Source organism: Semicossyphus pulcher, unplaced genomic scaffold (assembly GCF_022749685.1).
Source record: "Semicossyphus pulcher isolate SPU_LCO1_2020_fin unplaced genomic scaffold, fSemPul1.0.p SCAF_6, whole genome shotgun sequence".
NCBI classification, from domain to species: domain Eukaryota; kingdom Metazoa; phylum Chordata; class Actinopteri; order Labriformes; family Labridae; genus Semicossyphus; species Semicossyphus pulcher.
The window spans coordinates 26,055,499-26,081,794 of NW_027211737.1; the positions used below are offsets into that span (position 1 = coordinate 26,055,499).

At 42.2% G+C, this 26,296-nt stretch overlaps 1 protein-coding gene across 2 annotated transcripts; it reads right to left on the reverse strand.

Annotated features, from left to right (window-relative positions):
• Positions 1 to 3,608: 3,608 nt before the first annotated feature.
• Positions 3,609 to 24,312, reverse strand: msi1b (musashi RNA binding protein 1b). Of its 2 annotated transcripts, none has more exons than XM_069682580.1 (15): positions 24,185 to 24,312; positions 23,815 to 23,855; positions 23,220 to 23,301; positions 22,965 to 23,049; positions 16,626 to 16,667; positions 14,523 to 14,615; positions 11,500 to 11,548; positions 10,948 to 11,030; positions 10,742 to 10,859; positions 9,126 to 9,206; positions 7,038 to 7,094; positions 6,577 to 6,639; positions 5,830 to 5,984; positions 4,574 to 4,619; positions 3,609 to 4,478 (listed from the first exon to the last, which is right to left on the reverse strand). In XM_069682580.1, the coding sequence occupies exons 1-14, from the start codon at positions 24,241 to 24,243 to the stop codon at positions 4,578 to 4,580; spliced, it is 1,050 nt and encodes a 349-aa protein (XP_069538681.1). In that variant the 5' UTR covers positions 24,244 to 24,312; the 3' UTR covers positions 3,609 to 4,478; positions 4,574 to 4,577. The 2 variants fall into 2 exon arrangements, with proteins under 2 accessions (XP_069538681.1, XP_069538680.1); XM_069682579.1 differs by having other exon boundaries at positions 3,609 to 4,483.
• Positions 24,313 to 26,296: the final 1,984 nt, after the last annotated feature.

The following is a 26,296-nucleotide window of genomic DNA, read 5'->3' on the forward strand; positions in this document are numbered from 1 at the left end:
CCCAGGCAGCTGACATGTGTCTGTAACATCAAGGGGCAGCACTGCGCTGTGATTAACATCCCACACATACTCAACTATTGAGAGATTCTAAGGAGCAACAACCTCACTCACTGTCGTTCTGCAGCACATGTCAGATCCCAGGAGAGGGTCGTAAGCCTTCGTAAAGGTGCACAGAAACCCCATGTGCATTGATGCACAGACTCATGGACCCAGATGGTCGGAGAGGACCAGTATTTCCTTCAGATGTTCACTCCACATCTCAGTCCTCACTGAAGTTCAGCTGTTCTCAAACCCTGCTTGATTTGTCACTGTGAGTTTACACTTTGTGTGCAGGATCTCTGCACAGCCTGAAGATCATTTGCTCTATATGTAGCCTCATTACAGGCTTTATATCCCATTCCTGAGTACATGATCCCTGAGAAACTAATAAATAACGGGTGTCACAGATGGTGTGAGCAGAGAGGGTATCACGAACCCACACACTACCACTGAGGAGTATTTTACCTTACTGTTTCTGTATCATACTGTAAAGATAGGGTCCTCTTCATTACAACTTATTGTGTACCGACATTTACACAAAAATGAAACTGATGTATTGATCACTGAAGTGAGATTCTGTCAGCTCTCAAAAACTTCCATACAGAGCTGCTGATGCCAGAAGACAAGCAGAGCTTCTTTTGCCTCCCATGGAGCCGATCTCTGCAGGACACTTCACCTCCTCTTCTATCACCTTCTCTTCTTCCTGTAGAGGTCACACCACATGCTGTGGAGGAAAGAGATACTTTGAAAACCTCCCTATCCTTCTGTTGATTTTTGCATCGTGTATCTGTTGTATTCGTTCTGTAGTATGGTGATGATCACAAGACTGATGATGAAAGAAACAATCCCCGGGTGGAGAGCTTCTTGACCGAGCTGCATAGTTCCATCTCTTTTGGGCCTAAAGGGTGAATGAAAGGTCAAATTTTATATAACAATTATATAATAATTTTATATATAACATATGAATCCCATTGAGAACATGCTCATGGTGTAGGATACATGTGAGGCTCTTTAAACACCCAGACATCCGTGTCTGTGATGGGAACCTGAGGGTAATAATATGATGCACTACCCTCAAATATGTATAAATAATGTATCTTATTATTATTATATTATAATTAAACCATATCACCCAGAAACAAAACTTAGAGGTTTGTGTAACTCCCCTGCACAGAGAAAACCAGCACCACTATATTGACGTGCCATACCGGACACATGGAGGGGCAGAGGAAACTCCTCAGAGGGGGGACCCTCTGAGCCTACCGGTGCATCAGGGCTCTTGTCTGGAGAGGGTCCGGTGTTCATGACAGACTCCCTCATGGCAGCAAACGCAGAAAGGCAAGGACGCAGAGCTGAGACTCTGGGAGAGAGGAGGAGGAGGCGAGGGAGAGGAGGCAGCGGAGCAGTGATGATGGAGGAGAGAAATCAGGCAGCAGAGAGACACAGAGGAAGGCTGATGAAAGAGTGAGCGGACTGAAGACTCAGGGCAGCAAACAGACAGAGGGAATATTACTGAAATAATGTCAGGAAGAGGAAGGACTTTAGATTGAACAACACATAAGTAAAAACACAATTTAATAAACCTTTAAAGGGATTGAGAACAGATGGTAAATAGACTGTACTTATGTAGCGCTTTTCTAGTCTTGCGACCACTCAAAGCTGCTTTTACACAACATGTCACATTCACACACTGATGGCAAAGGCCAAAAATGATTTTTTTAACTGTAAATTATGCTAAGCTACTCCACAGGTATCACAGAGTGAAATATGAAGCTAGAAATGAGCATGATACCCCTTTTAACTTGTTGAAACCTGCAAGTTAAAAAAGAATAAAACTATTTAATAAGAATGGGTTCACCTGTAGAAAAAGAAGAGGGGAAATTCAATGTCAACATGCGACACACATAGGCCCGAAATACAGACATGCACAAACAGAATCCTATGGACATGCACGAATGGAGAGATGTCAGAGTGAGGGGGCTGCACATGGGCATGCAGTTCGCTGGGGGATTCAGTGCCCTACTCATGGACACCTCGACAGTGCCCAACAAAGAAACCGGTAAGTCCCTACAGACTGAGCTACCGTCTACTGTAGGTCATTTCACTTCTGTACAAGCAAATGTGGTTGAAGTGTGTTAAAGCTGAACTAAAATCTGTGAATAATATTCAGGCAGAAGCCTTAGGCTTCTTTAAGTGTTTGCTGTTAAGATGAGTCACATAGATCACAGCATCCTCTGTACTCCAGCCCTACCTGTAAACAAACTGAAGGGGGTCCAGAAAAGGAGCCACGTCAGTCTTTAGCATGTTAACAATGATTAATAATAATTTAATTATTCATAATTATTCATCATTTATTTAATAATTATACTGTGCAATGCTCTGACAATAATACTGTTCATTTAACAATGTTGTGTTGTCGTATTGAACTCTTATTCTGATTATTCTCTAATCACCATGGATCCCATTCTCAGCATTTTATCTTTATTTCCTTTTTTATTGTATATAAATGCACATATTTTAGGTATTTCTTACCATTCATATTTGCTATATTTATTTATTCCTTATATTTTCATGCTTCTCTCTGTATCAGAGCAACTGTAACGCCCAAATTTCTCCCAAGGTTTAAATAAAGTGTTTCTGATTCTGTCGAAACGTTTCATGACAACAGACACACAAGTCTTTACTGTCAGACGGACATGATGTTTCAGGCACAGAGGGCCACACAGCGCCCTCTAATGCTGATAAAGAAAATTACATCTCTGTGAACAACATGGATTCCCAAATGTGAAAAGTAGTTTGTATTTTAACCACATAAAAGTACAAAAAAGACAAACAGGACACATTAATGGAATGTTTTAAAATAATTTATTAGGAATTTTAAAAAGTTTTTTTTTTTCAAAGGAATAAACATGACAGGAAAAAGAAATCAGAAAATGTTACAGTGTCGACAAGATTGTTATTTCTCAGTGAAAACAGCATCAGAGAGTGAACCGCCGCGGGGCAGTCCTCAGCAGTGTGAGTGAGTGTGTATCAAATGTAACACCTGGTGTGTCGTAGTTTAAGAGTGCTTTGTTTTGTTCTTAAGCTAACATTCGAAGGAGAACACATTGATCGTGATCGGGCAGTGCAACATCCTCGTAGCTCTGAACAGGATTGTTTTGGTCTAAAAAAAATTAGCGGCCACGTTGCTACAGTCTGTGACCTCCAGTGGATACACAGCAATGGGATGGAGAGGCGGGGGCGACAGGTAAACAATAAGACCCCTCCTTTAAAAACCATCCACACTTTGACAAAGATGTTAATGTAATAACAAAAAAAGTCAGATTAAAAATTTCACATTTGCAACTGAGGTACCCCTCCCCCCCCAAAAAAACATGGCACATTGGAGACCAATGTGTATAAAACCGCCTGACACGCTCACACAAACATCAGTCATTACAGAGCTAACTGTGCACGACTGCTCCTGCAAACTAGTCCTTCATTTTCCTTCACAAACAATCATCACATATTGAAAATCACAGTTAAAACAACAATATGACAAAGTAAGAAAACAGCATGTTTTTTTTTCACACCCAAAATATCCCCAAAATAAAGTGTTTTCCAGGCCTCAGCCTCCCGCCTGCTCAATGAAATGAAATGACACATCAATAAAAGCCTGGAGATGAATACAGTGTACAGCTGGTCTGACATCCAACAAATTTTCTTGACCTCCATGTGAAGCTATGATACATTAAACTTTCAAACACTAATGATTTGATGAAAGAGTCAGTTGTACCATTTTTCAAAGCCTCCCACACACAAAACTTAGCCCCGCCCCCCCAGAAACCAGAGTCATATTTACAATATCTTACAGAATTGTACAGCTCATGTAGGCCTACTATGTAACTGTGACTAATGACCAATATTAGTGTAACAAGTCTTTGTTAAAAAAGCCTACCAAGATATACACTTTGTGACACATTTTCAAGAAATAGTATTAATCACAAATGTTTTGTTAAAATTCAGTATGAACTAGTGACAAATATACAGTTTTTCCAGTACAAATTACAGCTCCTGACCTTCAAACAGCGGGAGGTTCGTCTCCTCAGAGGTCAAATCACTCGACAAAACATCCAAACAGGTAAAGAAACAACGCAGCCATCACAAAAAAACAGCAAAGTGAAACATAACAGAAAAAAGACTAAAAATACAGCGTGTGTGTGTGTGTGTGTTGCTATTATGTGTAGTGATACGATTTCGCTCCTTTTATGACAATTTTCTTCTTTTTCCTCAGGAGGTGGAGTTTAGTGAGGCGTCAGTAGGGTGGGCGGGTTTCGGGCTGACACCAGGGTGGAGGGGGTGAAGGTTCAGCTGCCCCGGCAGGAGAGGTGGGCTGGACCGAGACGGGCCAGATCAGCTCCAAAGCAGCTTCAACTCCTTCCAGCTCTCAGTCTGCAGCTCTGCACTGACGCACAAGAGACACCAGGATTACTCACAGGTTAAAATAAAACACTCACATATCTTTATAGGTGTAAAAGAAGAGGAGGTGACTTACTCTCTCAGTGGTAGCCGTTAGTGAAGGCCGTGGCGATCAAAGGGCCCTGTGGGAGCAAGCAAGTCTCATGGTCACTATTTGTTCTCGGCCTGAATTTCAGCTTTTCACTCATTATTTCTTTAAACAGGTTAAAGATGCTAATCAGTGAACTGAGCTCCTGCTGGGTTTAGATGAAAGAATAACTGCACAAACTCTGAGTCACGACAGCACCCGGCTGAGAAACACACAGATAATTGATTCAATAAAGCGTCCAAATGTTAAGATGAAAAAATAGAAATCCATGGCTTTATTAGCCTGGCTGTGGTGGAAATTGTATTCATACAACAAATATTTGCGGAGAGTTACAGTAGAAGAGAAGATTGTTAATAGATAGATGGTTAAATATAAGGCTACGTAGATTAGCATAGCTTCACATAAAAACTGTAAACACCAAGGAAAATGGAACAACATGGCAAATGTAACCCTTTGGTTATCATCTGACGACGATATAGCCTCTGGGAGTGACGGACAACTTTTCGCTGCTGCTGGTGCAGCTAGCGGTTAGAGATAAAGGACATCATGCCGAGACTTCCTTTTCCGGGGCCGCTGCCATTGTTTACAGTCCGACTACTAACTTGAGACGCGAGAATCAGATCAGAATCCGAATCAGCTTTGTATATATTGGCCAGGTATGTACACATACAATGAATTTGACTCCGGCTTAACTTTGCTCTCTATGTGCACTTAACATTAAATATTAAACTAATATAAGCCAATGTAAGACAATACTGCAAATGTGAGGAGTGCAACGATGCTGAAATACATCATATGAACGTTGTTGGAGTAGAAATGCGACGTCTAAGGACGGATTGTTAGCTGCACTTGCAAACAAATAAGTGTTTATAGAGATTAATAAGAAGCTAGATCGTCATCAAATGACCGCCAGTGGGACCGCCCCTTTTGCTCTCCACACGGATTGTTTTTCCTGCATGCAACCAAAGCCTGCTTATATGTAAATGGTCAATACTACTCTGACTACAAACGCACCACAAACAGAAACAAGAACACTTCCGATACCAAAATCTGGTCTGCATTTTTATGTAGAATCTGTAAATAATAATAATTAACATAAATATAATCAAAAGGGGAAGCAGCAAGGAGTTACATAAGTAAGGGGTACCCTTGTGCCTCTTACTACAGCTACAGCTTTAAATCATGATAAGGCTCAAAGACAAGAGCTATTCTAAAATATGTGATGAATAAAGAGGTTTTCTTACCCCCAAACTATGGCTGAATCCGGTGCTCGGGGCGGGGCTCGCAGCGCTGAGGTAACTGCTGACAGCCGATTCCTGACTGGCTGTTCCATAAAGGTCGGCCATCGGGCCCGGGCTGCTCGTACCTAAAAATCCAGCTGAGCGAGACGGGGTGGAGCCTGAAAGAAAAATGAAATTATAACGTTTTTTGCCTTTATTTGATAGGACAGCTGAAGAGAGCCAGGACATGAGAGAGGGAGGGGAGGAGAGAGTGGGGATGACATGCACCAAATGATCGGCAGACCAGGACTCAAACATGATCGAGGACTGTAGCCTCTGTGCATGGGGCGCCTGCTCCACCAATTGAGCTAAACTAGCGCCCCAAATGATCAAGTTTTTATTAATAACAAAACCTTAAACATATAAATCCCCCTTTCAAAAGGGTCTGAATCAACATTTCTGGATAATGATAATGGCTCCAATGAGGTGTCACTTGTTTTGACAAACCCACAGAGACATATCACCCGATTCTGCAGCACCCATTAGCGTTTTAGCATCTTTTAGCTAATTGTTTTGGCTGTATGTCCTTCAACTTTAGTGTTCTGGTTCATTTTCAAGTGTTTATTAACCAGTTGGTGAACATACCAGAGCAGGTAAATAGATAAGACTGCAGCGCATTAAGTTGCTACATAGCTACTGGTGAAAATGGACTAAATCTAAATAATTATCCAACTCGAATTTCAAGTTAACCATGCTTTCCAATAGTCTTACCTCTAACTACGGCTGCTGCTGCCGCTGCTGCAGCCATTGGTCCATACGCTGTGAGAGGAATGGCTAAAGGTACAAAGAAGAAAAGGTTAAAGGTCCTGATGTGCAAACACTTACAATTATCTAATAACATGACTTAAAGACTCTCTCCAGTGAACTCAGGAACTTTTGGAACAAGTCAATCCATCTTTATGAGTTCAGTGAAGTAAAAGTAAAAGCTGTTATAAGAAGTACTTCTGCTGATGATATATAAAAACAGGTTAAGACTAGAGGTCACTGGAGGGAGTCTTTAAACTTAACAGTTTAACCTTCATCATTACTGTCAGCAATCCTGCCTTCAGGTGGAGACCGAGGAGGACCGACAAACACAAACATGCAAACCAAAGAGAGATACTGATGCTAACGTGTCGTGTAGCAGACTGACAACATGCTGCTTGTAAAGTCCAGAGGAGGGACTGACTGACCTGTGAGCTCAGGGGGGTGGGGTGAAGTCAGAAGGGGAGTCCTCTCTAAGTGGAACTCTAAAACAGAAACATCAGAGTGCTGTGAGACACACACCACCACCGTCAGCACACACACACGGGGAGGGAAGCACCTCAGAGGTGAGGACAGGAGGTACGGAGAGCACATATTATAATACACAAGGTTTGAGGAAGGATGGAAGAGTTTTAAGTCCATAAAGGTGTGTTAAAATCATTATAGAAGAGCAAGAAAATACAGCAAATGATACAATTATGTCATACAGTCTGATAACTTCAATTCAAGAGTGTGTATCGATCGTCAAACATCTAGTGTTGGAATTAACTGCCAGATTAGCTTCATACATTCTAGTTAAATATGCTGCAAAGCTAACATACTCCCATGCACGCGCACACACAGACGCACACACACACACACACACACACACACACACACACACACACACACACACACACACACACACACACACACACACACACACACACACTAAGCAGATACAAATCCACTCCCTGATATTTACAAGCAGCCATTTACACTCACAGTGTTTCACGTGCTTCTATGGAAACATGTTTGTATTTGTGACAGTGTGTCTATTTATACACGAAAGCACAGACACCAAAATCATCCTCTTTAAATAAGCTACACTTCATTTCTACCTGCAGTCCAGACTGAAACATCTCATTACCTGTTCAGTAGATATTTTGTACCCTTTCAACCTCGACCATGAACGTCCCTTACTTCCTGTTCAGTTCTAATTGGCAAATGTTACAATGCTAACAAGCTAAAAATGATGAACTAAATATTGGTTAATTATTAATAAATAATGGTCACTATCAGCATGTTAGCATGTTAGAATGCTGTAGTTAGCATTTAGCTAAAGGCAGCGCTGTGTTAGAAATAGCTCCGCAAAGGTGCGAGCATAGTGATCCATGGTAGCATGTAAGAATATGTGTTTTACATCGTAATTGTGTAAAAGAGTTTAGGGTAGGTCATTTAACATTTTTTCACTTTAGATGAAGCACAAATTGTCATATCAAATTGTTTTGCATACTTTCTGTATCTGATTGTGTTTGCTTGTTAAAAAGGGACAATAGTAAGTCATTGACTCTCCCAGAGACAGCTACATGGCTAATTTTCATCGGCTGTCTTTTCTTTCAGGAACTAAATGTAGCCTATATTTTAATTTGTATAATACATAGACTATATAAAAAGATGGACGACATTACAGCTCACTAAAAGTGAAGCCAAGCCCTCTCTATCGCCCCCTGCTAACTGGCTGCAGTATAGGTCATAAAGCCCTCCATGTCGATGTAAACAGATGGGACATGACTCAAACTATGAAATCAAAATACACATCAAATACATTTTTTTCAAACATGGTTTCTGTCATTATAGTTAGTTCTTATCATGATGATTTATGTCCAAGTGTTAATTTTTTGGATTATTAGTTATTTGATGGTGTAAAAATGATGATTGACAGCTCTGTTGACCAATACGGCTCCTGCAGTCGATCTGTTCCAGATTAGCAGAGTAGAGGAGGAACGGTGAGAGGAGACGTAACTAAAACAATCACTACAGTCATTGAAGTTTCCATATCTGTTAACATCTGCTTCAGACCAACACAGGAAGCTGTTCTGCTGTTTTTTCCGGTAAGTTAAATGTGTGTTTTGGGTAGCAAAAGGGGTGGGACATTGTTACTGTGGCTCCACCTGCCGATTTCAACTGTGCAGTCTCTGGCTCCAAAAACATCACTAGCACAAGATGGCAGTAACCGCCTCGGTGTGTGTTTTGGCTTCACTTTTGTACATGGAGAGTAGATGGAGACATATCATCCATTTTTGTATACAGTCATCGGTACAATATAAAAGGGACACAAGGATAATTGAAGTGTCTGTGCTTTCACTACATTACAGGTGACCTATGAGCCGAACTCTTAATACTCTCAATTGTTGACCACACATCTAAAACAATTAACACTTGAAAGCGTACACCTGCTAACTAGACATGGCTGTGTATTCATTCCTTAGTTAAAGTTCAGGGTGTATCAGGGGCAGAGAGTGTGCTGTGATTACCAGGGAACTGGTAGGTGTATCCAGGAGTGATGCCAGCGTAGCTCCGACTGGTGTAGGTGGCAGTCTGGAAACCTGGATAACCTGTGAAAGGTGATAATAAAGTGCAGAGAGGCTCAGTGAATAAGTGAGGTAACCTAAGGAAACACTTGACACAAAGAGAGTAACAGGAGTGTGGTTGTGCTGCCCCCTAGCAGTTAAGCTTGGTACAGGCTGTGACATGCAGGTGGGTGATATTCTACACCTGTGGTCTGGATTTCCCCACAATGACAGGACTGAGCAGCTTACTGTCTTTGTTTTCTGTTTCACTCTGAGCCGTGCACATTACACAGAGATTTTCTTTGTATTCAACCTGACACCTGGAGAGCTGACGGCAGAGCAACGTTCAAACGGGTAACAATAATGTTGTCTGTTAGACGCAGCGCACGATGGAAACTAATTATTTAAGATATATTTGGATTTACCTTGTGCGGTGGTTTGTGCCCCTAATCTCCACTTTAATCAAAACTCTTACACTCTGAATAAAAAGGTGTAGTTCTCAGACTGAACAGTAGGTGGTAGCATCAGTGTGGTTAGATTAGCTACAGTATAACGAGCAGCTCCTGACTCCTGTGAGAACAACTGAAATGTGTTAATGAGTTGGCCCGACTGTAGAAAATACTGTTAAAGGGCGATTCCACTGATTTTACACCTGAGTTTGGTTTGGTTTGGTTTACCCTTCACGGCCAGTACTACTCAGCTACAGGTGAGACCATTGTGCAGTACAAAAAAAATAGCCCCAGTGATGTCAGAGTTATGTCATCAGGGTCATCATATTTTGGGCTCGAGATCAAGAATTTCTTAACAGAAACACATATTACAAACTGTAGGTATGAGGTTGAAAGAGCAGCTCCAGTCATGTTTTAAGACATATAAAATGCTCTGCTTGAAATAATAAATTGTGTCTGTTCCTTTTCTAAAATACGTTTAATTACCTTGTAAAAATGCTTCCAAGGCATCTCCTCCTTCTCCCTCATTAAATATCCCTGAATCTGCATAGTCACCGAGTTTACAGAAATTACAACGACGCTTAGAGCTGGCTCGCGCATCGCCAAAGTGGTTGGAGCCCTTTGCAGTGTCCAAATGTATCATTGGTTTTTACTTAAGCATTTAAATCAATATAAGTTGAACTTAAACTGACATGTATCATTGTCATATGTTCCTCAACCTAATTCTTCTTCTCTTTCCTTATTATATATATTATTATATATTTTTTGTCAGGCTTGGGGACAGATTATGTGTATGGATGTTCTCGTTATATCTCCAGCTGTACTGGAGTTTTTATTTTGTTTGTGCATCATATATTCTTTGGTGTACCTGTATGATTTATAACTATAATTGTGTTGCAGTTAAGTTGTTGTTAAAATCAATAAAAATATAATCGTGGATATAATTGTAATAATAAAGTCCTAGAGTGCTGATTAAGATGTGAACATACAGTAGTTTTGGTGTGGTGGTCATCCTCTCCCCATGAAGCATCGTGTGACCTTTAAGACAGCTGTGGCTTTAGTGCTGTAACAGTTACACCCAGGTTAACTCGTGCAGCCACATCCTTCCTGTTCTGATCGATAAAACCTTACCCAGCATACCAATGCCCAGCATGAAGGCGTCCATTCCATAGGGCATCACACGAGAGCGCCCCCTGGCTGAGCCCGTGGGGGACATCACCTCCTTGGGCTGAGCTTTCTTGCACTCCACCTGTTCCCAGATGCAAGACATATCAGTATGTGTAGTTTATATAAAATGTGGTGGTAGCAGAGAGTTGTTTTTACGTCGAGCGGCTCACCATCTTGTTGTTGATCTCGTGGAAGTGGATCTCGCACACTTTCTCCACCACATCCTCGTTCTCAAACGTCACAAAGCCAAACCCTGGTGGGGACAAGTTTGTGAGAGTGGAACTTGCACGCAGTATGGTGCATGTAGACAGTAGGCCTCTCTCTGCAGCAGAATAGCTAATAGTCTCCAGTAATCAGCACTGTAATAGCCGCTTAACACATTTGCCCCCCTTCCCCCCTTTCAACGTTGCTATTCTGCACTCATCCTTTCTTCCCTCCCTTCCTGAAGGCCAGAAGGCCCAGGCAAAGCTGGTAGGCTGTCATAATCGATCAGTCCCAGGGTGGGGAGGAGGTGCTTAAGGAGGCTTTATCCTGATCCAGATTAACGGACTGGCTAATTAGACTAGCCCCGTTCGTCTCCTCCAGATCAGCCCACAGGAAGGAGAATCGCTGGGGGGTGGAGGAGGATCGATAGATACAGTGGAAGGAGTGGAGGAAGAGGAGTGAATCGACAGAGAGATGTAGGGAAAGAACGGGCACGGAGAAGGGTCAGTCTGTCTCACCTCTGTGTCTGTTGGTGGTCTTGTCGAACATGAGCATGGCATCGTCGACCTGCGGGGACACAAACAACACAGTTTTTTCAGCCGTCTCTCCCTCTCTCTCTCCCTCTCCCTCTCGCCACGCGGCATATTGCCTGACCTCAGCCCTTCTCAAGTTCTGCAGGGAGGCTCAGCAACAGATGGACAGAGAGGAGGGGGAAGAGGGAGGGGAGACGAGCGACAGGTTACAAAGAAGAGGCCGAGGGGGCAAAAGACAGGAAAATGTGGGGATATACTGTACGACGGGCCATGGCGGTGTGTGCGAGGCTAACAGACAGAATGGGTGGCATGAAAAGTTTCTGCCCGGTCACAATCCCTCTCACAGACAGCCCATAATCCGCCGCCTCTAAAGTTTGACATTCCCGAGGCAACAGCACAAAAAGTCTGTAGAAAAAAAGGAGCTCGAGCCAACATCAAATATGCTTTATGAATAGTGGGAGAGAGCCGGCGAGACAAAGAGAGAAACTCTTCAGCCGGTCACAGGCAGAAAGGTGAATCCTGTGGGCAGGTGGAGACTCGATGAGAGGGGAGAGCTGATAGCGAGAGGACTAGCGACAGGTGGAGATATGGTGAAAGAGAGAGAGCACAGAGAGTCCTGGAAGAAGAAAAAAAGATTGGGTCAAAGTGGAAAGGGAGGAGAAAGAAGAGACAAAAGGAGAGGGAGAACAAAGAGGCCTGGAGGCTTTGTTTGTTGGCACAGTCAGCCATAATTCCTCCTCCTCTTCTCCCTTTGACCTCTCCCTCCGGCCCGGCCTCCCTTTATAAGCAGAGACACAGGTGTCTTTTCCACAAACACACACACACACACACATACACAGAGTTTCTTCTGTCAAAGTTGTCGTCTCTCTCTGCTGTTTTTCTCCCCTGACATGTTTATACTCACAGACGTCCAGATAAACATTTGGTAAATGAATCTGTCCCCTCAGTCTATAATAAGTTTGCTGGATTTGGGCCACTGAACAATTTGTCATAGTCACATACTCACACACACTCAGCACTGGGACAGAGTGTGAGTGTGTGTGTGTGTGTGTGTGTGTGTGGACCCCCAAGGGCAGTTGGCCTACAGAAAGGTCAAAGGTGAGGGAGGAGTGTCAGTGTGAAAGAGGACCTGTTACTCTGATGCCTCTCAAGTCGCTGCTTCCTCACAGACATTTGCTCAACGCCTGACACATGTTCGAATCTCGATCACTCACACAATTTATTTATTTAACTTTTAGCTTTTATAGAAATGGTCGAGCAGAATAAAACCCTCAGATTGCTAAAATTTTAAGAGAGAGGAAGGGCCAAGAAGACGGAGCGCTATTCAAACACTTTTTGATGCATGCTGGAGATCTGACTTTGAGCTGACACGATAAAAACTCGCTATGTAGGCTGCAACCAAGACATCACAACAACGCCCCGCAGTTTTTGTTTAAAAACAACAAACTGAGTTAATTGCACATCATTGCTCGATATTTCAAACACTGGACGTTTGAATGGCGCACTGCCGCACAATATTCCCTCTTATCCCCGTTTTTCTCCACCTCTCATCTTCCCTGTTATCCCCTGCCCATCCCTCTCCGCGCTCCTTTGTCCTCACCAGGATGGGACACAAAAGGTCCAGTGAGGCAGTCTAATCAGGAACTTCCATGGATGGCTGGAGCCCACATTTCACCGTCCATCCCTCGATATCTCTCTCCGCAAAATTCATCTCGACGTTATGATTGAGGAGGGAGCGCGAGGGAAGCTCGAGGCCAAAGCTTTGGCTCGGAAAAAATAAAGTGCCACGAAGTCGGAAACGCAGCGGCTGAATCTGAGTCTTTGGGTGTTTTGACTTTGAAAAGTTTAGAGGCCTTGAGTTGCAGGTTTTCCACCTGAAATGAGCTGAAAAAGTTTGTTTTTTATGTTTGTTTCAGGATAAAATCAACCAAAACTCACATGAAAGTTTAATCACACATATTATTAAAGTCGGTTTCACATAAGAAGACACATTCAGGGGCGTGAACAAGCCAGAAACTTCCATTATGCAGATAAGTTCTGAGCAAACTAACAAAATATTTGCCCAGCTTTGTGCAGAGGCATAATGGCCCTCGTAAACCCCCCAACACACACCCCATCTTTGCCCCAGTTCCCTCTCTTACGCCTCCGCAAACCCTCTCTCAATCAGGCCCCCCCCCCTCTGCTGTCGGTGCCTTTGTCAGCCCATCATCTATTCCCCGCCGCACGCCTTTCAAAATAAAACTACTTTAAGCAGAAATATTAAAAAAACACAACAAAAGCGTCTAAAAAATGAACTCTGAGCGAGAAGTTTTCAGGTTTTTCAGCTTTAATCAACTCATATTTTTTTGTTAGTGAACTCCTGAGTTGACCCCCACCCAACACACACTCCTGCTAACACCCCCGAAAACACCACCTCATCCCTCCTCCTTCAGGACAAAACCCCCTTACCCGCAGAATTACTTGGGGACAATGGGCAAGCCAGGTCACCACGGTAACGGGGCAGGAGGGGGTTGTGGGTAGGAGCAGCTGTTACATCAGATTAATTCAGATTCTGATAATCCCTCCTCCTTCCTCACCATCACCACACACTCACTACAAAACTTTTCTCCCCCCTCTCTCTCTATCTCTCTCTCCGCTAACTTCGCCTGCTGCTTCGAAGCCTCTCAGCCTCGTTATTTTTCCCTTCCTTCCCCTCTCCGAGCGTTTTCTCTCCCTCCTTTTCTCGCCCTCCTCCTCCTCCTCCTCGCAGTAACCCCTTCAATTCCAGGCGCTCGCTCGACTCCAAGTGAAGTTTTTCTCAGAGAATTGGTGGTGAATCAGAGTCGGCTGGGACGTGGTACGACGGCTTTCTGAGCTGTTGATTTGTTTCTGCACTTTCCACAACTTATGTGACCCCAGTTTAACTGACAAAGTATTTCAACTCTGAGCAATATATCTCTGCAACACGTAAATATACACCACAGCGCGACATTCATCAAACTTCAGCACTGCTCCTAAACATCACTGACCTTCCCGAACTGGTCGAAGTACTGTTTGACGTCCTCGATGGTTGTGTTCACTGACAGGCCTCCCACAAAGATCTTCTTGGTTCGAGTCACCAGCTGTACGAGGAGGAGAGACACTGATGAGCACATTTCATTACCACCTCTCTGTTGAACATTTTAAATTAAAGGACATATCTTAAAGAAAATGTTTTAAAAAAGAGAGAAATGTTACAATAATTACATCAAATCAAGGGTCCCTCTTCTACTTTAAAAGTTTGAAATAAAACTAAGTATTATTAGTGTTAAATGTAGTCAAAAACACAGTCACACTACAATGTTCAGTTTTACTGATGCTGCACTTTTAGTGTCACTGTTACAGTTACTTCACTACAGAAAAACGTGACCTAAAAACAGTTTAAATCATATATTTTAGGAACAAAACTGATGGTTACTTTTCTCACCACTGCCACAAAAATCACAAGTTAAACAGTCATTATCTTCTCGTTAGAGGAGCAGCAGAAGAAAAGCTTTGCAGAAGGAGCATGAAAACTTTGAGCTTATTGTCGATTTGTTTTTATATGTTTTGATACAAAATAAACTTTTCTTTTCTATATTTTTACAGGCATTTTACAGAAACTGCTCACAGAATCAAAAGAATGTTTTTATGGAGTTAAAAATGAATTGATTTGATGAATTACATTAAAATGTTTCTACAGCAAAGTTATGTATCTTTAAACATAGTGTTTATATTTATTATTAATATTATTATTGTATTTTATTGTCTTTTTTTAATCCATCACTTGTTTGACCCTGTCCTTTACTTTGAGCTGTTGTAACAAGTTAATTTCCTCCAATGGGGATCAATAAAGTCTATCTTATCTTATCTTAAACTTAACGTGTGGCTCAGATTACACAAAATGTTTTAACTAACCAACCATAATTATATATTTTTATGTAATTGGCTTTGTAGAGATCTAGTATCAAACAGTCTGGTGAGGGTAAAGGACTTTCACTTAGTATTTTTAGCGATGAAGCCAGACTAACATGACATCTCTTGTGTCTTAATGTTACCTTCTTCTGATTCATGATGTTTGCACACGAGGTCTACGGATAAAAAGCACTATTTCCTGCAAAAACTATTTCCTGCACTTGTGTTTATTTTGCATCATTTCCCATTTCTTTTGAGCTTTTTGTGACAAGCGATAAAAGAGCTTGCTCAATCACACGAAGGTCAACGCAGGCAGCATCTAAGAGCAATGTTTTCTTTAACGGCTTTAGTGTATCATCAGTGATATTTTACTTTTAAGCATCATCTAAACTTGGCTTTGTGAATTGAAGTCGACCACGAATAGATACAAGTTCCTAAGAATTTAGTGAGGAATCGGATTTACAGCCATTATTAACACTGGACGAGTGCCTGAGATGCACAAAGTACCTGTTTTGTACAAACAGGAGAGAATACAAGCTATAAGAAAAGTGTGACATTAAAACACTATTTAATTTATAACACTTTTCCCCAATAAATCACTTTTCATCACTTGTCTGCAGCCACCTCTTTTTCTATCCAGATATGTTGCACTCTTTTCTTTTCCACTGTGCATTGCATTATGGGACGATATTCTGCATGAACATTACATTCAAAAATCAAACTTTTAAAGGAATTTATGTGAGTTTATTTAATCATTTTATCCTTGTAAACACTTCTGATATTGCACTTGCAATTTGGCCACTGAGGGAACCAATGTAATAACCTGTGATGCTGCTGTTTCTGCAAATCTGTTGTGTAAAGGTAAAGTTTCAAAGCTACACATGAATCTCTCCGTGCTCGATCCCAGTATTCCTGCAGCCTCAATTAAACTATCCTTTCCTTTTCTTATCATACTGTTTGTTAATGGAAGAAGCAAAGTGGCTAAGATCAGCACAGAGCGTACCTGAAACACAATACACGTGTTTTTACAAGCTTAACAATAGCCAGTGTCCCTAAAGTTGTGAGGGTTTTTGTTAACACACGATCACGTAACAGTTCAGGGATGTCAGCGCTGATCGTGTTCATCAGATTACGAGGCATTAGCCCCGATGAGAGACTGAAACACACACAGTAACCTGCGAGGAGACGGTTTGACTCACCTTGGGCTGAGCGCGGCGAGGGAACGCAACCTTTGGGTCGATCTACAGGAGAGAGGACAGAAACAGAGAGCGGACGGTTAGTGTGGTGTCATGACGGATGAAGAAGCAACCTGTTCACTTCCCCCTCTGTGACATCACACCCTCAGATTTCACTCTTTAACGACACGCAAATGAAGGTGGAATATAAACATGTTCTCCTCCTCCGGGCCGAGCAGTGTTTAAATCAAAGCGACGCACTTATGTTGAACTGTGTTTTTAAGCTTTATCATGTACAGAACGTACAGAAAGTGAAAAAAGATGGTAAACTTTTCTTATTATAACCTAATCAAGAGAGTAGACCAGGTCCTTCTTATGTCCTTGGTGCTGTCGTATGTTGATGTGATGCCAACCTGTGCATGTAGCAATGTCGCGGTAGATATTAGGAGAATAAATCTGATGTCCAACAGATAATAATGAATAAATTATTTCCATTATAAGGGTCAGTTCATCGAAATTACACACAAAAAAACAAGTTTTTGTTCTTACTTCTTCCAATAAACGATGTGGTTCTTACTGAGGATGAGTCATTAGTCATTGGAACTGTTTATTTGGTGGAAAGTAGTCAAATTAAAAGTGCTCAATGTAAGGTCTTTCATTTATCCAAGAGAGCAAGGTTTTTAGAAAGACAAGCTGCCAATAACTTTCTAAATAGTCTAAATAGATGTGAGCACCAAAAATTCATATTTTTGACCTCTTTTATCTTAATATGGAGGCAAAAATACTACAAATACTACTTAAACATACGGGTGAATGTATGTAGGATGTTTGTGTCGATATTTTGCAGGATACGACCCTTTAACCGTGCTGCACGGTGGTGCAGTGGTTAGCGCCGTCACCTCATGTGTGGGTTCCCTCCGGGTACTCCTGCTTCTAAAGTCTGAAGACATGCTCGTTAGGTTCATTGACAACTCTAAAATCGCCCGTAGATGTGAAAGGTTGTCTTTCTCTATAGCCCCTTTTTACACTGCCAGTTCAAAGCGGGATTATCACTCTTTTACTTTCCGTCTTCTATGTAAAACGCATGGAGGTGGAATGGTGGGGCGAAGTCGTTCCGCCTCTGAGCCGGTATCGGAGGTAGTAACAGAGGCGAAACAGCATCAGTGTAAACAGCAGAGCCGGCAGGGCGGAACAGCGCAGTGAAGCATGCGCTGTTTGTTTACACCTCGCGCACGTTTTGCTTGGTCCGATGTAAAATAACAAAGGCTGCATGATGGCCGAGCGTCGTTACGGTGCTGAGGTGGAACCTCAGTGTAAAAAGGGCTTATGTTTCAGCCCTGTGATTGACTAGCGATAAGTCCAGGGTGTACCCTGCCTCTCGCCCAATGACAGCTGGGATAGGCTCCATCCCCCCCGCGACCCTGAACAGGATAAGAGGTATAGATAATGGATGGATGGATGCTGCTGTTGAACTTTCTAAATAGTCTAAATAAATGCTGTGAGCACCAAAAATGGATACATTTGATTTCAATTGTCTTAATATGAATGCAGAAATCTTAAAAACCAATCTGGACAAAACAACCTGCTTGAGTAGTGACAATGCAATATAATGCAGGTGAAAAGATGCAGGAAACACCCTTTAAACATCATGTCTTAATATAACTAAGTGTAAATCTATTTGTGACGCTCCCTCTTAAGTTTGATCACAATGAACATCAGGATGAAAAGGATGTGTAAGTGTGCCTGTGTGTGTGCGTGAAGCTGTGCTCAGGTGGAGTGCCCGGGAATGTCAGGCAGACCCCTGCCTCTCTCTCGTCACCAGCGTGTGACATGTGATCTCCTGGAATCTCACACGGGCACTACAATCACAAACACGCTTCACCTCCACGAGGACAGCCGGAGAAGGGAGGACAAGTGTGTCGGGGAGGAAGGACAGAGAGAGGAGGACAGGACAGGAGGGAAGAAGGAGCTGTCAATCAAACCACACCGACAGCAGATCCACCCACTTTTTGTTTGTTTGTGTTTGTTTGTTTTTGCCTCCCTTGGCTTTAGGCGGAGGTGATGCCAACAACAGGAAGCGTACGTCATCCGGTACGCTTTAAGGTTGATCCGGATCGTCCTCTACCCTGCTGCTCCTGATGTTTACACCCAGGAAAAAGAATCGGCTTAGCTTCTATTAGCAAGAATACTCCTTTAATGTCAATCTTAACTCTAAAACTAGAACAAAACAGAATCAGAATTTAAACATAATGTGTCCGAACTGAAGGCCAAGGTTAAGATTTGAGAGAGAACCACACCATGCTTTGAGGATGCAATCATAGACAGGCTGTAAAATTGTAATTTGAGACCTCTATATTAGTCTAAACTGGTCTAATAGAGCTAAAGAACAACTAGACTACTCCACACTGTACTGCAGTTACACTAATAGATGGTGAGACAGTACAGCGCTAAGATTAGTCCGTAACCATGAGAGGGTAGAGTTGAACTACAGTAGAGAGCTAGCGCCTCTATGGTAAACCACATGCGTTTACCACAGCGAGGCTGACGGTGTTGTTTCTACTCGAATAAAAGTTCACCGCAAGTTTCTTTTTTCTTTTTCTCTTGTTCTAGAGAGCAGAGTGAGAAGACTAGAGGCTAAGACTGGAGGATCAGATGCAGAGTCTCTACTAGTTTAGTTTCTATGGTGGCTAGACTACTCTGATAGTCACCTCCGGTCACCAACCCTCCTGATGTCCAACACTCCTGTGCACATTCAAAAACAAACAGACACACACACACAAACAAACAGAATCAAACACATGGCAGCACACAGCAGCATCCGAGGGGAGGAAACGTGGACGTTAAACAGATAAAGTGGCTGTATTCATGAAATGGGTTTGATGGTGCATTCAAAGGCCTCCTTTTCTCTGGACGTTTCAGCCTCACTGTGCAGAGTTTGATTTAAAAAGGCTGTTTTTATATTCGTCTGCAGGAGGCGGGAGGTGTCTTTGTACTTACCAAAATCTGAATTTATGTGAAAGCATGATGTGGAAGTTCTTTTTTAGTGAAATACGAAAAAACTTCTGTCTGGCGGTTTCAAACAAAAAACCTGTGAAAATTAATAGATTGTGGACTTTTCAAGGAGGGAGAAGAAGAATTTTAGGGTTTTTTTATGAAGCGATTGAACGAATTTGTGAAAATAAACTATCAGACACGATTATTTCTCCAGGCAAGGTTTTTAAAATCAAACCAAAAACTCCAAAACACTCTCTTTTAAAAAATTAAAATGCCTTTATATTCACAGCTATTGAGTTTTTACATGTATCGCAACTGAAAGAACACCTCAAACTAACACTGTAACCAGGAAGCACCCATTCCTTTTAATTTTTTGTATTTCTCTTAGCTAGGGATGCACGATATTATCGGCACGTTATCGGTATTTGCAGATTATGACTTGGCATCGTCAGGTATGTCCTTTTTCTGCCGATAAAACAACACTTTAATAATGCCTAAATGCTCGATGACTCCCTTAGAAAGCTTGACGTAATGCGACAACATCAACTCGGCGTGAGTGTGCGCGCACACTGCATGCACCACGCCTCTTCTGTCAAGCGTGAAGAAGGGTGCAAGATGTCTGCGGTATGGCAGATTTTCAAAGAAGCGGACAGAAAGGTTGATTTAATTTTATGTATTTGTTCTGTGCAAGAGGTAAAATTTGCCCTAGTTGCGGCTATTGTCAGGATTGTCTCAGGGAGAGCATCCTCCAAGCCTGTCTAAGGTTGTATGATTATTAAGTTTTATTTCAGCGGAAATGTTACATACAAATAAATATGGCATTTTGTACATGTAAGTTGATTTCTTATATCGCCCAGTGAATGTGTACATTTTAAAAAGCACTGTATTATGTTATTTCTGCATCTGCCAGTGGGCCACTACAATAAGAGTAGGCATGATATCATTTCCACTACAGGGTAGACTTGATGTTCTCTGCAGTTAGGTGGAAAAAAACATGTATAACATAATACATTAGTATTGAAATTGGCAATCGGCAAAAAGGGATGGAAAATATTGGTATATCGGCAAAAAATCCAATATCGTGCATCCCTACTCTTAGCATCAGAGCGTTCAAAGTGTTATAAAGCACGTCTGTAGGGGATCTTTAACTTTAAAAATATTATAAGGACAGGTGGTGTGTTTTTTAAGGTGCTCCCGGCCTAACCTCTCTGCACCCACAGGGAGGTAACAGGGAAGAAGAGGCTGAAGGTAATACCAAGAGAGGTTTATGAAATCAGGGCAATCCCCTTTGACCAACTCCATCACAACTACGCAACAGTTGGCCGAGCGGCGCTGCCTGTCACAGCCTGAGCCGGGAACACACTTAACGCAACGTGCCGATTGGGCCGCACTCGACATCTCTGAGGAACAACTCAAGCTTGTTGACTTCAATCCTATTAGTCAGGAGAGCCACACTAATCACAGATGGGGTTATCCTTCCCCCACCTTCCTCTGAGGTCAGCATGGAAATGGTTAACGGGGGCCACAGCTCTGCAGAAGCTGTGTGACTTTGTTGTAAAACTCTGCGCTGAGCACCTTGGAGCTGCCGTTGAATGGAAACTTTGTCCCACAAAAGTGCAGTTTGCATCGGCCGTCCCCGACTTTACAGATAGCAGGAAGCCGGGAGGGCACCCAGAGGGGCGACTAAGGCAGCAGCCGTTACATAAATCACAGTAAAACCTGCCTTTTCCTATACTGGTCAAAACCTGAACGCATCTGTCCTTCAGCACAATAAGTACCAATAAATTCCTCCGCAGCAGCACTGTATTTGCTCTTTAGCCTCTCGGCTGTGCAAAGCTCTGTTAATTCCAGCGCCGGAGCGGTTCAGTCGGTCACAGCATGGCACATTCTTTCTGTTGCCACTGGAGAACTTTTCTCTCTAACAGGATAACCTGTCTGCATGGGAGGGAGAGGGGGAGAGGGGGGAGGGTGCAAAAAAGGCCTCTACTCTACTCACCATCCAACCCCTGTGGATGATCACTGAGCCCTCTCCACGACAAGAAACACACTCTCTGAGGCTGCAAAGGCCCCACAAGACACCACTGACCAAACCAAACTTCTGCCAAAAAAAGGCCGATTTAAAGTTCAGAGGAAAAACTCTTTGATACATAATATTAATCAGTTCCTGATCAGAAAAGGGAACAAGAGGATAAACTGTCAGTATCATGACCTCCACTCTCTGTTTATGCCGCCTTGTGTTCTTGTAACCAAGAGGTGATTGTAAATGATGTGCATTGTTATCCTCCTTTTATTTTCTGTGACAGAGCCATTCTTCAACTGTTGAGGGGGGGGAGTCACTGTGGAAACAAACCCCATGGTGAGCTGGTGGCGTCCAACCATGATGCTGCTACTTGTCATGGCTGTCGTGCCTGCAAGTGACACTAACGCCGGGGCGCTGGGGGAAACCAAGAAAACCTAAATTTAGTTGGACTCCTCGATCACACAGCTGCTAATTTTGGATTCATAATAAGAGAAAGAAGAAATCTCATTTCCTCGCAACTTTCGCCGACATTTTTTTTCCCTCCTCCATTTCCTTCTCCAGCACCTCCACTTATCCTCCAAAGACTCGAGAAGGTGCATTGCTCAGAGCACAAAAGGGGAAAGGAAGAAATAGCCTCCCCTCATTTCAATACAGTGACTAACCCGCAGCCATCACCACTCCCACCGAGGAGGGAGGCGGGGGCAGTGTCCCTATGGAGACCAACGGGCCACATTGTTCCCAGACCGGCCCACATTCATTACTGACAAAAAGACACACACACAATCACACACACACACTGCAACACAGGCGATTAATAACATTTCAAGTTAGAATTCATGCAGGTGAAAGAGGCTGAACGTGTCACGCTGGCTTCATCATCATCACTGAAATCTCTGCGCTCCTCTTCCAGAGTTTGTTTGTCGCTGCTTTCACACCTTAAAGGTTTCAGGTTGCTTTTACTGCTTCCATTGAGGAACTTTTTGTCTCTAAAAGGGGGTCACTTCTGCCTCTTGGGACGGGAAAAGAAAAAGAGTTTTGGTCTCGCTCTTCCAAATCAAAGATGTGCAGTGAGAGCCACCCTTGTCCCCTCCCCTCGTTTCTTTGGAAATTGACACTGGGCAACATTTTCTTGAGTCCTCTCCTGACTCAATCATGCAAAATGCTCACATCTCATGTGTGGCGGCACACAGACGTGGTTCGTGGGGGAAAAAACAGCATAGTGGATACTCCGCAAACATACTAAAAATGTAGCAATGTTACACCTCTCTAGCGGATTATCGGAAAATCCACTAATCAAACACTGAGCAATGGGATTAGCCGCTGGTGGGAAGTAAATACAGAGAACTCACTGTTTTTGAGTCCAACTCGTGCCTGGTTTGGGCCAAAACTTTATCCACACCGGCCTGATCAACAAAGGTGACGAATCCAAACCCTCTGCAGACATCATGGAGAGAGTGAGGAAGAGGGGAGAGAGAGAGTGAGGGGGTATTAATGACACAGAAACTGATGTTGACATGTAATGATACGTTATGAGCAGAGAGGAATCACGGAGGTCAGATAAACTTTCAGCTCCGGCGGAGGAGCCGGCCTCGCAGCTCCCTCACCTCGAGCGCTTAGTAACCGGATCTCGCATCACCATACACTCCTTCACCTCGCCGTACTTGCAGAAGTACTCCTTCAGACCCTCTGGGAAGCGAAACGAGGAGAGATGACACATTAATAGATGATTTAAGAGGGAAACAGGACATGACAACTTGTTATAGAAAATTTAAATGGAGTTTGGTTACAGAGAGACTCTGTTTTTACGCTCTGCTGAGATTTCCCTCATCATAGTCCATACATTTTACTATTAAACATACATAAAATGAGCTCTCATCACTGCTTTAATTACACACAATAATTCCTAATAATCATAATAATTATTCCAACTTAAATCCCTCACGTTATTTCTGAGTGGTAATCTGATTTGGGCGTTTTTAATGAGCCTTGAAGAATCACTCATTCATCATATGGTAGTTCTGAATGGCTGCATTCATCCTGGAGCAGGATTCATATTTAAAACTTAAAAAAGTGAAAACAAATAAACAATTTCTAAGTAAGCAAACAGGAATATTAAGAGATACAGTTTTATAAATAAGATAACATTCAACACATAGAGGCGTTTTATGAGAGTTAGCTAGAGGTGGAAAATAGATTTACCTTGTGTTGTTTGCCAGCTGAGTCCACCTATGAACATTTTGCTGTGAAAAAAAAGAGGCATAATAAACAAATGTACATTTTCATTAAAGGAGGATTATGTGAGTTTAATAAATATACTTTATGTACTGTAAAAAAAAACTTGCTTAGACGTTTTGAAAGTGTAACTTTGGAGGTACAGACAGAGTTTGAGAGTGTATCTGATTTTGCATGAAGGCTCTCTGTGTGGAGGTGTGTGTGTATGCGTCTCTGTGTGTGTGTGTGTGTGTGTGTGTGTGTGTGTGTATGTCTCCTCTCGCAGAATACCAGGTTTGTTTCTGAGGTGTGTGTGTGTGTGAGGTAGGAAATAGGGGAAAAAAAGTTTTTTCATTACCAGGGGTCGTGAGGGGAGTCCGTGCTGGACAGACTGCTCTGGCTCCCTTCCGTCTCCATTCCGCGTCCTCGATGTGTGTGTGAGTGAGTGACTGCTGCGTGTGTCCGAGCCGAGCCGTGCCGTGCGGGAGAACGAACAGGCGGAGAGTGAGTGAGAGGAGCTGGGCGGGTTTGGCCCGGGGTGACAGAGAGGGGAGCGGGCCAGATGCAGGCTGGGACAGACTCCACCTCCTCCTCCAGTCAGTCAGTCCCCGCTGCTGTCCCTCTCTCATCCCACCACCGAGGAGGCACGCGGCACCGCTGTGAAGGCTGCGGCTATCAATCACACCGCTTCCGCTGAAGGATTTCAAAATAAATGAAGAGAAGATTTTTTATTTATTTAGAGGCAATAGGCTTTATAGAGAAATAAAAATTACATTTCTTTATTTAGGATTTTTTTTTTTAAGTTAAAAGCATTATTAGATCGAAAGAAATAGATTTTGCGATGTTATGATTTATATTATAATTTTTACAGACCAAGAAATGCACAAAATTACATATCATCTGACAGCAAAGTTGGATATAGACAGACCTTAAATGAAGCACAATTTTAATTTATCCGTTTATTATTATTTTTTAATGACTGAATCAGTTGTCTGTTCTAATACCCTCTGTGTTATACAATTATCCAATAAACTAAACTCTAAGCCTTGATTACAAACTCTTAATACAATAATATTATCCTCAAAATATGTTTACAAATCATTTGTGTAAATTGTTTTAACCCAAAATAGCGTGTAATGCAAAATATTGTATTTTCTAAGAATTAAGGTTAATCATAAAGAAAAAATGTATTTTAAACGGAGCTTAAACGTGCCGAATTTATAGGAAACATTGCACTTGTAAAACAGTGATGCAATTTCGAAAAGCAGATCATGAAAGCGAATATCAAAACCATTAGCATTTTAATTTTAGCCTTTATTATGAAGGGAAAATCTTCAAACTTCCGGTCACAGTCTATCAAATTTTTATCACATTGACACAATCTCGTGCAAGTTTAGATAAAGTGTTCAAAGGCTCAATTTACATACGTAATAACTGATTTATGACGCTCTCTTGGCCGGTTTTGAAGGATATTTTTAAACGTTTGCAAAGTATCGAGATAAGATTACAATTAAAGTTTGTTAGGATATTAATATCGCGCGAATTCAATCTGATGAAGAAAAAAAAACATACTCTAAATTAAACTTTTACTCCAAACAGGCTGTCTTTTAGGCTATTTTATGACGTTTGTGTTTGTCTCACAGTTAAGTGTTCATGGGACAGTTAAAATGAATCAGAGTGAATTAGTTAAAAAATCTACAATCGTGCTATCAACCCTGGATTCCACTTTAAACAATATAAAATCAACATGAAGCCGGTATGTCTCATACTACTTTAATACTCACAGGAGCTACAGCTGTGACTAAGGTGTTTAAATGCATGCTTTGTTAATTACTCTGGTGTTTTTCATCCCTTTATAACTTATATTTACTCATCCATGAACTATAACTTGCTTGATTTGTATTAGCATGTTGTAAATCACCTGCTACCATCTGTTTTTCTGTCTTAACACACCTTCCATATTTTAAACAAACTCATGCATTGTGGTAAAACAGGAGGTTTGTGTGCTCATTCACTGCTGGGGGTTTAAGTATTTAATTAGTACCAAAGCCAGCTCTGGCTAATCTTCTCTACACTGACTCAACATGTGACCTGGTAACCAATGTGAAGGCCGATCAATGGCCTGAGCAGCTCAGAGACAATGACAGCTTTGACTTACGGTGGGTGGAAAATATATGCTGTGCTGCAGATTTTGGTGCAAAGTTTGGGTCGAGAAGTATGGAGAGAAGTTTTGAGCATCCGGACACTGTTACACGCTTTAAGCTCAGAGAGTGTAAGGCAGGAAGTTTGGACACAGATTTAGATTTGTGATTGTTCCCTCTCTCTCTCATTGAGTGTCCTGCGTGCACACAGGCCTCCTCTATCCTTTGCAGACGAGCAGACGAAGCTCTGGAAGTGGGACAGGGGCTATTTGGACAGGAATTAAGGGGTGTGTTAAATTTCTGCATGCATGATCAATGGGGTTGAATGG